Here is a 13,878-nt window from a genome sequence, read left to right as displayed (position 1 = left end):
ATACAGCTTATACCAACTGACCAGTGACAAGCTCCCGCACTTCCGTTTCCGTGGTCTTCCTCAGCAGACGAAGCAAAGCAGGAATTCCACCAGCATTCCTCACACAGACCTTGTTATCATCGGTGGCTTTGCCGAACACCAGGTTCCTGAGGGCTCCACAAGCACTGCGCTGCACCTCCAGAGTTTTGTGGTCAAGCAGGTCTACCAGGTGCTGTATCCCCCCAAGTCTGCACACCTGAAGTACCACATTGTAAAGATATATATATATATATAAAACACATCAAGTTTTCAGCATCTACTTTGTCAATATTTTGCCCTCATTACAGCTCATATTTTTGGGTGACTTGATTTTATTAATTAATTAATTTATTAATTCACTGTAGCCACTTATTCAGTTCAGGCTCATGATGGGTCCGGAGCCTACCCGAAATCACTGGGCCCAAGGCAGGAACACACCCTGGAGGGGGCGCCAGTCCTTCACAGGGCGTGCCTTGATTTCAGTTTTTTAAAGTTCATCTGTAGAAATATTTTCCAGAACCCAGCAGCTTCTCTGTTTGCATATCTATTTCCTTTTCTCAGTAAAGACGTCTTATTGGCACTGCCTGCTCTTAGACTTATAAAGTGTTGTCTTTACAAAATGGATGGTCAAAACACATGTGAATAGGTTAAGGTCTAAAGCAAGACTCAGTTCTCTTTGTCAAAGATGAAAACTTTAAAGAAAGCTAAAAAGTTACCATGTCCATGGGGTGTTTTTTTTCTAGAGGACTCAGGAGACATATTGTGAGCTAAATCAGCAGTCAACACCATGGAGGGAAAAGTGTAAATTTACATCTAAACCATTTTTAAGGCTTTAGGGGATTTTTTCTCTGGGAAATAACTTCTAAATATTTCATTTTTATGAAAAGAGATAAGTTGGGGTTTTTTGGTGCAGAAACATATTGAGATTTTTCTGGCAAATAATGCCTTATGTTGGATTTTTTTCCACTAAAATAATCAGTTAATTGAAGAGTCTCTCAATAATTTACTTGGTCTGAGTGGTAGCAATTTGTCTTCATCCTCACTTCACTGGAGTGCACGGGCAGTAGGGGTTTAATCAATGACCGGAGGGGATCTTTAAGTGTTGTTTATTTAATGGTGACATTTTTGGTGGTCTATCAGGACTTGCAAGGTTGCAGCTTCGGTAAATATGTATTATATATGTCAATATATTTGTCGGTTGATATGTGTATATCATTTAAATTTTATGTAAAGAATGAGTATACACAGAACGTGTCTGTTTACCTCAGCCTTAATGCTGTTGTCTCTGTAACAGAGGTGCTGAACGTAAGCTGCAGCATTGGCTTGAACTGAGGGAAAGTGGTGCTGTAGCATGCGGATGACCTCTGGCAGCTCAGGATCCCTCCATGCAAACTCTCTACAAACATTTACAAAGAGCAAATTAGCACAAGCCACAAGCACAACCAATTTTATAAATATGTTTGCATAATATGTACTGCCCTAATTATGAGTATATACTACACAGGTATTTAGAGTGTACTTCAACTATAACAGTGATTGCCTTGCTTTGGAAGTACTTACAAAACTTTGTATAAAACTGTATGTATCTGTAGTGTACAGTTTGAAGCTTTACCGAGGGTCTTTGTGAATGCTGTCAATTGATGGTGAACGCGTGGCACCCATGTTATTGTCAATGGCAACTGCATGTCTGCCATAGTTGGACTCTGCCGGACGATAAAGCGTGGAGCGATAAGTGTCAGTGTGTGAAGGCATGGAGTATGCCCCCCTCTGGTAGCGCAGGGTACTACACTGACTGGTGGTCCTCGGCAATGTTCCTAAACCTTGTGAGGAGAAAAAAAATATAGAGAGGAATTCACAGAGAGCACATTTGCACAAACAGAAACGAAAACTCATAGGAGATACAACGCTGTTTTGTTTAGTGTTTTGAAAACATTATTTTATTACCACGTATTTCACCACTTCACCCACATTTTAAGCTTTCTAGGGCCTTGGGCTCTAGCTTGGGGCCCCTACCAGACCCATATCACAACATTTAATGTCAACAAACATGAAAACATTATAAATTCTGGTTTTGTTTTCTTTTAAAGCCTACATTTTTGATGTGACATCGGTTTTTATATCTTCAGTTTGCCATCATTCACAAGTAGCATTAGCCTAAGAATAATAAACGGCTAATGCTGAGTGACAGCTGCTAGCTAGACATATGATATTAATTAGTCACAAACAATAACTCCCCATGTGTTTCTTTTAGTATTATTACATTTTTAAGGGACTCCAGGACCACAATCCCTAAGGCCCAGTATTATGACCAAGGTTCTATGCATTGAAAAAATGTTTGTACCTGTGTTCCTGGAGAGGGCACTCTGGGAGCCATGAGTTGGACTCTGATAAAGCGGGTTCTGGAAGGTTCTGTCCTCATACACAGGAGTTATGTGATCAGGTGATCGAGCTTCCTGGCCTAGCTGGCTATGCTGGCTATAAGAGCTCTGCAGACCTATTTGAGGACAAGAAATGTACATATTTCTATCAGTTAAATAACATTTATTTTTCTATAGATTTTAATGTGGGCAAGGCATGCCAATGCCTGAAAATTACATTTGGCTGTTAAATGAAAAAAACATTTCATCAACATTTAATTTTATTTGAAGACAATACTCTCAGAGACCATGAGCTAGGTAAGCGGTTATAGAAAATGAATGAATGAATAAACGAACAAAGACAATAGCCTGACAGCAATGTGTGAGCCAATAGGAGGCACTCTGGGATGGAGTTTCTGTCACATGTCAGTCACATTAATGTTGAACTGCTGTCAGTTCACATTCAGAGCACTTCAATCCAAACAAAGGTCAGTACGGTTCATGACTACCTTGATAACAGCTCAAATCAAGCAATTCTTTGCCTTGATTGAGACTAATGGATATAATACTACTATTGGTTATTAAATTGACAAATATTGCTTGAGACTATGATTGTGTAATTGCTATATGCTGTAGATTCCAAAACTAACTACAATAAGATCACATTACATTCACTTGTTTTCAAGATAAATCAAGATAAAACAGCATTACAACAAACTACTAATGAATACAGCCCAATGGTCTTTCTAAGCTTTGTTCACACATTTCTCAGTGAACATTATTTTCTGTTGTCTCAGAACACAGACCGCATCTCTATTCACATGGCTTTCTCTTTTGCACAAAGTCCAACATGTATTTTTTATGAATCAGCATTTGTGAATGCTTAATAATGGAAATGGTCTGGATGACAGTGTTATTAGAGAATAAGCCTGAGAATGCATTTCAATGCAGTTCTTAGGTCCAGTAATGGAAATAAAACTGGATCTAGCTCTCCTTTCCTAGCCACGCAGGGTACAGAAGAAATTGCTTGCATTGCTTTAGGCTGTTTTAACAGTAACCTGCATACTATCATAAAGGCAGCCTTGTTTGAGACTCAGCGGCTTGCTCGACGAAGCTTCACTGCGTCATTAATCTAAAGAGAAGCAGTCCTACTTACAGCCATAAATAGGGCAGTAGGGCAGATCTCAGGCTGTATTTCACACAGCGTGTTTTCATCACACAATTTTATAAAAAAATTGTTTACAAAAAAAAACAAAACCCACGCACACACATGAGTGTACACAGACACACACACACACAAATGTGAGGGCATTGTCAGTAGATATACTGTAGAGAAGGGATTCAGGCTGTGCTAAGCACTTGGGTCAATACTGCCAAGGCTTTGGATCAGTGTGTCACAGCATCTGTTACTAAACACACACACACATACACACACAAAGAGTTATAAATATACCCGTGTGAGTAATCATATGTGATGGCATTAGCACATGCTTTAAGGAGCAGGTTGTTGAACTTGTATGAAAAGCTAAGAGGCGTTTTGGTAATATTTTAAAAATCATGATTTGTGTGTGTGATGAGCTAAAATTATGGATGTAACCTGATTAATTAATTAAAATAAATCCTTAATTAAAACGTGTCTTAATAATTCAAAAGTGATTTTATTAGCACTGATCATAAATAAAACATTCCTAAATGTACTGAATGATATCTGTAAATAGATCATAAATAATTTATTTCAACAGTAATATGAAGCACAGCCATGGCCAGAGATGATAACTTTTGTATCAGTTGCAAACAGTTCATTTAAGAAAACTAAAACAACAAAGTTAAAAATCAACATGAAATTGGCTGATGCAAGAACTTTACCAAGAACTCTTACTGAAATAATACATTGTTCCTGCCTGAATTGGTAATCAATCTCCAGTCTACCTTGTGGAAGGCAGTGGCATGTTGGAGTGTGACTGTATTGTGATACTCACCTGTAAGACTGTCCGGTCTAGAAAGGACTATCCTCTCAAACATGTCATATGCTCGTGTCCCAAACGAGGCATGTGTGTTGTCATAAGTGTGTGTATCGTGCTTCCCCAGTGTCCCATAATGCTGGGGCTGAGCCGTCATCCCAGAACGCAACAGAGTCGGGGACTCCATCCCATCACCGTGGCGACCCGGGAAGGTGGGGTGGAGCGGGTCAGGGGCGTGGCTGGAAGAGGGCGGAAGGGTGGTGCCAGGAAAGATGCTGGGCAGTGGCCGAGGTTCAGAGACAATGGGCGATCCATAAGGGCTTTCGAGAGAGGAGCCCAGTGGAGGGCGAGAGTGAGGCGGAGACGGGGCGTAGAGTGGGGAAGAGGCACGCGACGGCACTGAACTAACACGCCTCATCACACGGCCACCTACCATCTGCAAGACAGAGTACAGATAACAAAATATAAACAGAAAACTTCACAGACGGCTTCACAGAGGTGGGTAGTAACCCACAACATTTACACAGTTTTATTTACTTAAAGGAACACTATGTAATATACTTACGTTTAAATTGCAGCTTCAAAATCAGTGTGAGGCTTCACTGACCTGTAATAGGGAGAATAGTGCCTCTGTCGTTGCTACACTAGGCTCAGCACTGAAGAAACTGCAATATGTCACATTTGGAGGACGGTAGGAAACCAAGCTCCCTCCCTACACCTTCCTCCCCCTTGATTTCAGCACAGTGCAATAAAATTGAATTACACTCTGCAATTGTAGGGAGAGCCCAAGAACAAAAATGCAAAATCTTACTTAGTGTTCCTTTAAGTAATTTCTTTTACTTTTAAGAGTCATTATAAAAGAGGATAGTTTATAATCTTCTTTGAGTACATTTGTGAGGCAAAAAATTCAATTTTACTCACATTCATCTACATTTATTCGTTTTTCCAGTTATATTATGCAGAGGTCACAAATGAGCTTCATCCAGTGGGTCCTCCCTGGCAGTTTACTGAATTTTACTGAGCATCACATTTAGTGAGTATCACTATCTTTAATTGTTTGCTTGAAAATGTATCCACTCTTAGTGTTGTAAAAGTTAAAGCTTGAGTTAATTCGTCACCTAAACTGTATGCCAGAAGTTGGATTCATATTCCACATTTCTTTGAATTTTCCAATCAGCCATTTAATGTGGAATGGAACGTCTGAAAAAGAAACTGCACTACAATAACGAGAAAATATTGTTAAGTGTAAATGTATTCTAGACATATCTGAGAAAAAGAATTCATAATATACATTGCCAGCCCCATTTGTTTAATTTTTCATTACATAGTTCTGAGAAAATTAGATTTAACATCCTCTCCACATTTAGAAAAATGCAGAGCTTTGTCTATAATTCCATAGTGAAAAGAGAAATAATTGAAGCTATTACTGAGAAAAGGATATAGACAAGAAATGCAGACCACTAGAGAATATGGTTATGATTACTTAGATCTTGAAGATTGGAGAGCTTGGCAAGAATGAAATTGGTATTAAAGTCTTTTTTTCTGAGGCGTAATATAAATAACTTATTGGCTAAAACTGAATGACCTGAAGCTCAGAAACTGTAGGCAGCCATGGCCCTGTGTTTAGGGAACTGGGATTGTATCTGTAAGGTTGCACAGTACTAATTTTTTGTACGTAGTCTGACCACCTGAGCAGGCCCATACCTGTGTTGACGCCTGTCCCTCAGCTCTTGAGCCCATGGCCATGCTTGGACTGCCACTAGGGGCAGAACTAGTTGACTGGGATCTCCCCTCTGACCTTCTTGGGGTCACCATGTTGCTGTAGTACCCACTCACTTCCTGGTAGCCACTGTCAGAATATGAGTTCATCTGAGTTGAGCTACGTGAATTAGCCGCTGACCCTGAATGGAAGAGATATTTTGGAAGAGAGGGGAGAGGAACATGGAGGTTCCAAAGGAATTACAGCGCTATTCTGCAGTTAGTTGAACATGAGAAAAAGAGACAAACAAATACACACAAAAGATTTTATAGCAATATGAATTCAGAGGAGCGTACTAACGAACCCTCACTTTCATGTAAGGAGATTTGTTCCAGTTCAGGTGAGTAGGGTGAGCCTTGAACTCTGATCCCAAAGGTGGGTGAAGGGCAGTCGTCTGATGCATGAGGTTTGGACAAACCTGCTGCTGAGGATTCTGGGAAAGGAAAGGATGGACTTTCAGGCTACTGCTCACTCATCAATGCAATATGCACTGAGAAGTGAGTTATGTTCTCTGTGTCCATCTTCTCAAGGTTCCTGTGTTTTGGAATTATGGTTGCGAGCAGCACATCACTGGCTTGCTCTACATCACATGACTTGTAATAATAACACAGGAAGTGACATTCAGTGCTGCTCCATCATGTTAAGTCAAGACATTCCTCACCTCAAGTGTCACTGTGAATCTTTACCTCTAGTTACTGTGTAATATTTTGTGTTCACTTGTTTGTATTCCATCCAGGTTCAGTGGAAAACTATTGTGTGTACAGTAAAAGCGCACAACATTTCACCAGGCAATATATTATTCACCATTTAATAGAAAATATTCTATTATTAACAATGTTGTTGGTGCTTTTATGTGTGGTGCACATATGGTGAATACATATTCAAATTCACTGGGAAGCTATAGCTGCAGGCAACCACTTGATACAACAGGTGCATGCCTATCTTGAATGAGGACTACAGTAACCACAAATTATGTTTAAACATTCTGTTTTTTTGGGTTTAGAAATATGTGTTAATATTGAAAATATATCTAAAGAGGACGTACATTACCCCTTTCCACAAGTTAACACAGTGCCCTGGGTTCCTAATGAAACGTCAGTGGCATACTTTGATGAAAACACCACAAGGATGTAGCAACACAAGCACCCTTCTCACCTTGTCTAGACAGCCCTGTTCAGAACAGCCAGTTTGAGTGCTGGTCCTTTTGAATAAAAATTAACCCCAGTTCACCCCAACCCAGAAAGATCAGCACTGAGAAGCAAGCCACAGACGCTCTTCTTTTCACCATTTTTGCTTGGTTGCACAGTGCTATTTAACCCTGCTTTGCAGCAGGTCTGGCTGTGATTGGAAATTCATATGATATCCCTTATATATGGGTACAAAATAAATATTGGTTCACTGAATCTCATTTGGGCGGCACGGTGGTGCAGCAGGTAGTGTCGCAGTCACACAGCTCCAGGGACCTGGAGGTTGTGGGTTCGATTCCCGCTCCGGGTGACTGTCTGTGAGGAGTTGGTGTGTTCTCCCCGTGTCCGCGTGGGTTTCCTCCGGGTGCTCCGGTTTCCTCCCACAGTCCAAAAACACACATTGGTAGGTGGATTGGCGACTCAAAAGTGTCCGTAGGTGTGAGTGAATGTGTGTGTGTGTGTCTGTTTCACCATTTGTCTTTATACATTTCTAATTTTACATTAAAATATATTCAATTCAGCTCAACACCTGCTGTATAAAATGGCTGCCCCTTGTGGCCTGATGGTAGTTTAGAGATGTTCTAGGGGGCATATTTTCAGAAAACAATTAGGTGACATCAATTTTTCTATTTATTGGAGATGTTAGCCTCACAGCTCCACTAATATATTGGAGCAAAACATACAAACCAAACATGTCTTGGATAATTAACTCCTTCTGGCATGAGAGAAAAACTATGTAATCATTTTTCCATGCTATCACTTAAAATAAAAAACTTTAACTTGACAGTTCACCTGTTTCCTTTCTTGGTGAATCCCTAGAGCAGCGTACCTTACAAATAGTAAAGATCACACATATACAAAATGAAGTCAGCACTTAGAATCTTACCTGCTGATCTCCACAGCAGAGACTTCTCAGAGGAGCTGAAGATAATGAAGGAAGACAAAAGAGGAAGAGAGAGGGAATGAACAACCCCACCAAGTCTTCATCAATCAAATCACATGACAGTGTATTCCCTCAGCTTTCTGCAAGTCACCATTCCAGAGCAGCCAGCATCTTCCCTGCCTACCTCTGGAATAAATAAATCACGTATCAATCTTATGCTAATATGACAGACAAGCCAGCGCCATTTCTGGGGTAAATAATCTACATATCAATCTTGTGCGAACATGCTTGCAGTCGACAAAATTTAGACTATTCATTTCTATAAAGATAAACTCGAGGCATGTCTGGAAATGATAAGTGACCAAAAAATGTGTGAGTAGGAAACAAGGGTTTAGTTTTGAGTCCGTCTGGAGCGAAGAGAGCTAGTTTGTTTTGCAAGTGTGAGTTTGTGTGTGTGGCCCAGGGGACTGGCCTGAATAAACAACAGAGTGCAGACGTCACAGTCTGAGGAATGGAGACATGCGTCTGTTTGTGCCTGCTACCGAGCGGCAGCGTGTGCCACTGCGGTGCTGACTCTGCCAGCCACAGAGCAGCCGAGGCAAAAGAGACCAGGCCATCAAGGGGTCAACCAAACAAAGGTCAGAGGTCAAAGAGCCTGGCATATGGTCAGACAGTCAAAGGAGTCTGACTGTAAGAAGACACCCAAATGGTCACAAACACTGCGAGGGAACACCTGAAAAAACACTTAGTGACTTATTGAGAGACCTAACAGACCCAGCTGCTCCAACAAACATACACACACACACAAAACAGACAAGCCAAAGACACTACAGGTGCATAGTAGTATGGCGAAAAATTAATATCACAATACTTTAAGCTATATTCATGGCAACTATCTAGAAGTAGAATGTGACTATTTAAAAACAACAATTATTCTAGAATAAAATATGTCTGCACTGTAAAACTGCGATGAGAGAATCAACTAAATTATACTACACACCAGAGTAAAAAATATATTTATTCATTTACCAGGCCTAAATACAAAGTAGTGGTTACAGACAATGAATGAATGAATAATATATATAAATGTTAACATGTTTTTCAACGTTCTGGCACACAAAACTATCTTTGCAATTCTGGGGTACTTATGTAAAATTGTCAGCTAAATGTCATGTAAAATGTGACTAAATATATCCTAAAGCCCAGCCGTTTATCATAATAATTCCAACCACTCGCTACAAACTGATTTCTACTACTTTCTCTGTAGATTGCCAAGCTGGAGGTGAAGCATGCCAGCCAAGGAATCACAGCATGTAGCTGAGCAAATCATATAATCAGCCTCTTTACCATTCCAACCCCTCAATTCACTGGCTCACTGAATTTAATGAGAAAAACAGTTGATGATTAAAAGTGTATTATGTAAAATGTATTAACGATTTTAGCAATGCCATATTATACAGACTCTGGGCAAAAGCCAAGGAGAAATATATATGCTTGAAATATAATCAAACGGTCAAATGTGTGATATACTGAAAACAGAAAATGAAGATTTCAGTGTAAGATTTAGGAAGGATGACTCAGTAAGGCACAGAGAAAAAGGGATTTATACACAATACTAAGAAAGCAATGGATCAGTGTACGCCACCGAAGAACTGAAATGAATTTATGAATGAAAGGATATGCCAGTTTCTGTATGTAATATTATCCCCCTTTTCATTCAGTAATGGAACTGCATGTGGTGGTCAAGACCTAAAGCTGTGTTTCTACACTTTTCAACAAAATAAGTGATTGAAAATTAATTTTATGCCAAGTTAGTCATGTAAGGTTCTTGTTCTGGGACACAATTGTTATGCTTAATCACACTAATCTAAAACACAGCTTTAATCCCGGATCTACAAGAGCTATGGTGTTTTTTAACTAAATACATTAGTGTTATTATACAAGAAAAGTGTTGACTTTTGCATACGTGGTGTATTTGCATTCTGCAAGACCACTGTCTTTTTTAAAATCAACTGCACAATGTTAAAATTAGCTCAGCAATGTTTACAGACAGAGAGCATCTGTGCAACCTGTTCAAAACTGTAGAGCTAACAGAGCTAAGAAATACTGTAATACACAAGAGAGGGGCATTTTTGATTCTGCACAAAAGACATTGTAAAAAATAACAGCTAAATATATATTCTCTAATAAATATTGAATTAATCATAATATTTCATGTGTAAAATCCATGAAACCTTTCTTATATTTCTGTGGCATCTGTGTATGATCAGTGACAGCCCATAATAAAACTGAACCTCTAACACTCAATTCAATACAATATTGTTTCACAATCCCACTGGAAAATGTACCAAGTGGCTTGTTGCCAATGCAGGTAAATTAAGGTTTCCTACATACCTGTCACTGGCAGCACCTGGAGACTCCGCCCCCAGCCTGCATCGCTCCAGTTGATTGGCCACTATCTGTCTTTCTGCCTCAAGCTCTCGAGTCAAACGTTCAAACTGGAGCTCCTATGCCGAAGTGCAAAGAAGGGCAAAAAAGTTGCAGTTGTTAAACTCTAAACAGGAATATTCCAAGCAAGCGGGCGGATGTGAAACACCTGGGGATAAAGATTCACGCCTAGTCCAGCAAAGTTCCTTATCAAAATGATGTTTTCATTCACAGTCCTCCCCAATCCTCTCCTCCTTTAGCACAACCCTTGCTGAGTGTGTGATCGTGTTAGTGTGTGTGTGTGTTTCCGTGAGTGACAACTGGGCCCTGTGAGCCTGTCTTTCACTCACTCTGAAAACGGCTCATTGATGCAGCTGTTTCAAAAGGATGTGCACACACGCTAACACAAAATACACACACTGAGACAGTGCTGCTGGCGTGGAGAAGTGGCAAGGCGGGTAACCAATCAAAAATCATTTATTCATGTTAGCTTTGAATGTCTACCACTGTGAAGCGCTTTCCTAGACACACTACCACAGTTCTGACTTGTCTCAAATAGAGTAGTCAGTCACCAAAGGGAATGGCAAATCATGGCAAATCAGTGTTTGTAGGCAGTCAAAAAATTGTAGGCAGTCAAGAAAAGAGATGTGTTGGCATTTTTTCTCGGTTGAGGATGAAGTCAGGTTGCTGTGGCTCTGTTTTGTTTTGTTCTGTGAACTGCCAGTCACAACAAATCTCCACCATTCGACACTCCGCACTGTCCACAGTGACAAAGCCTGTTTTGTATACTGAGTTCTTTTAGAGTAGGAACTGGACCACCACACACACACACACACACACACACACACACGCACACGCACACACTTGTATTACTTTTTTATGAACATTTTCCATTGACATTTGCCTCACTGCAGTTAAAAACCATAATAGATTAAGTACAAAAAAGCTGAACTATGGCTGAACCATATGTTGAAGATTCTAGCAGTGACGTATAGCTAGTACACATAGTATTATTTCCTCTAAATTAAGTTCCTGGCCGGTTGTTTTTTTGTCAAATCAGTATATTAGTTTTTCGCAATTGGGGCTTGTCATAATCACATTCTCCATCCGTTGTGATAAACATTTATAAAAAATAAACAAAAGCATCCATTAATTCTTAATGCTAAGTGGTGCTATTGTGCAACAGTATTTGTGAACAAAATTTGGAATTGCTGGGCACGTTTCCACCGACATAAACTGGTTCGCAAACTAGACAAATTAGTCCCCACCTGGAACCAAAGAACAGTAGGTTCTTCAGCGCAAACTGTAGCTGAATAATAAAAAATAAGACAGGAACACACTCCGTTTGTGTGTTTTTAAGGCTGTGTTTGGCGTGACACCATGCACGTTGGCCAGAGCCTCAGTTCGTTGGTTAGTTCACAAGCTCAGCAGAACTGCTCAAAACTCTGTAACATTTACACACGTATTGTATATCACAGAGAGAGGAGGGCTGTTGAATTTGTTTTATTTCATGTGAGTGTGTGTCTTTGTGGTGGGGAGACATTTTGTGGCATTAGTATGTTTATAAACTCCATATAGCTGCGCACAGCCACATTAAACGTCACGTGTTTTACTCTAACCAGTTACATTCAATAAATAAGTAATTGTAATTATTAAAATCAATAGAAATGATCTTGCTCCTTTTTCTTTGGTGGTAGATCATCTAATATTTATTTTTAAATAATATGAACAAGAAAAACACTGATGTCAGTGTTATATATTACAACATTTTGTGCTCCTTTTTTAATTTCTGCATTTATTATCTGCCCTCCATATTTTCTGTACAACAAAATCACACAATAAAATCCACATGTAAACAAAGACTGAAAATTGTCCAATGACAAGGTTATGTATTTTGGTCTTTCCTGTTTTTGAAATACCAAAAACACTTCTGTGACAATGGCTATGTGGCTAATGGTGGTCTGGCGAAGCTAGGCTTGCCTAGTTTCTCTTTGCTTTTGTTTTTAATTACATCTGTAGTGGGCAGTGGTGAGTAATGTTTTTCTATTTGACGTTTATTAATAACACCTTTAGTGGGCAGTGGTGAGTAATGTTTGTCTACTTGAGGTTTTTTAACAGCTTTAGATTAAAAATTATTTAATCTGCTAGGTGTGGACAGCTAGGAAGCAAAAGAGCTAACCAGCTTTTTGGCCCTATTAGACCTGTACTTTAAGCTTCATATTATGAACTAAATCATAAAAATGGCCATTTTAATTATTTACACAGCAATTTAATAAATATATAAGTACATTGTGCATGTTTCTGACAGACCTAGTTGGCAGTTTAGCTCTAGAGATTTCAGAATAGCCCTAGAGGAAATATAACACACACACACACACACACACACACACACACACACACACACACACAAAGATCCACTCATAAACACATACTGACTCAAACAGTAACAATGTATTGTATGTTTCTTTATCCTTAGGCAACTGATGATGACTTGGCCAAATATAACACAAAAGCATGCAACCATGCACTTGAACTCAAAACCTAATCTAGTGTTTGTTTTTATACCTAGTCAGGACGTGGAATCATATCTGTGTCATACATATATGCTTCCGTACTGAAGCTGAACATTTTGCCCTGAGAATGTATGTACACACTAAGAACAACCTCAAAAATGACATTTTTTACAGTATACAACATGAAACATATAATTGTTTTCTCATTTATCTCTTCATTAAGTTACAACAAATAAAAATAAAAGAAAATAAAAGAACAGCAGTGCCATATTAAATCAATAATATCATTCTATTCAGTGTTTTACAAACACCAGTGCAGAGTTAATTATACTCCAGCTGACTGTATTCATGATATCTATAATATTCTCAGAAAGGCATACTGCCTCACAATGGGACCATTTATCTCAATAACAATAAATTTTGTCGTATTTGGAATAAAAGTGAATATTCATGTCCTTAACTAATATAAATATCTAAAATATTTGTGTTTGTGTGTCTCTGGGTGTCTGTGTTTACCTGCTCTTTGACAGATGCCAGGATGTTAGTTGTGGTCGTTTCCGTCTCCATCTTGCTGGCGCTGGATCCTTCCTCACAGCTCAGCACCTCCTCCTCCTCTGCTGCAGGCCCCTGCTCAGGAGCAGGCATCGCCCCTACACACACACACACACACACAGACACAGACACACACGCTGAATTATCCACTAAGATATTATTATTCACCAGCTTCAGAATAAGAGCTTCATTTCAAAATCCATAATGACCTGTCAACTGCT

General features: G+C 39.4%; 1 protein-coding gene across 2 annotated transcripts in view; it reads right to left on the bottom strand.

Moving 5' to 3' along the window:
- The window catches only part of pkp4 (plakophilin 4), a 34,046-nt gene that overhangs the window by 11,218 nt on the left and 8,950 nt on the right, over nucleotides 1–13,878 (bottom strand). For both annotated transcript variants that reach the window (XM_066664381.1, XM_066664382.1), the window contains 10 exons: nucleotides 13,622–13,755; nucleotides 10,560–10,672; nucleotides 8,169–8,203; nucleotides 6,406–6,528; nucleotides 6,041–6,237; nucleotides 4,355–4,772; nucleotides 2,360–2,512; nucleotides 1,631–1,838; nucleotides 1,282–1,414; nucleotides 22–235 (listed from right to left, as the gene is read on the bottom strand). In XM_066664381.1, coding sequence (XP_066520478.1) covers nucleotides 22–235; nucleotides 1,282–1,414; nucleotides 1,631–1,838; nucleotides 2,360–2,512; nucleotides 4,355–4,772; nucleotides 6,041–6,237; nucleotides 6,406–6,528; nucleotides 8,169–8,203; nucleotides 10,560–10,672; nucleotides 13,622–13,755 — 1,728 coding nt within the window. The remainder of the gene's footprint in view (nucleotides 1–21; nucleotides 236–1,281; nucleotides 1,415–1,630; nucleotides 1,839–2,359; nucleotides 2,513–4,354; nucleotides 4,773–6,040; nucleotides 6,238–6,405; nucleotides 6,529–8,168; nucleotides 8,204–10,559; nucleotides 10,673–13,621; nucleotides 13,756–13,878) is intronic.

Source organism: Hoplias malabaricus, chromosome 3, assembly GCF_029633855.1.
Source record: "Hoplias malabaricus isolate fHopMal1 chromosome 3, fHopMal1.hap1, whole genome shotgun sequence".
In the NCBI taxonomy this organism is placed as follows: Eukaryota; Metazoa; Chordata; class Actinopteri; order Characiformes; family Erythrinidae; genus Hoplias; species Hoplias malabaricus.
This window is presented reverse-complemented; position numbering and strand designations above follow the sequence as displayed.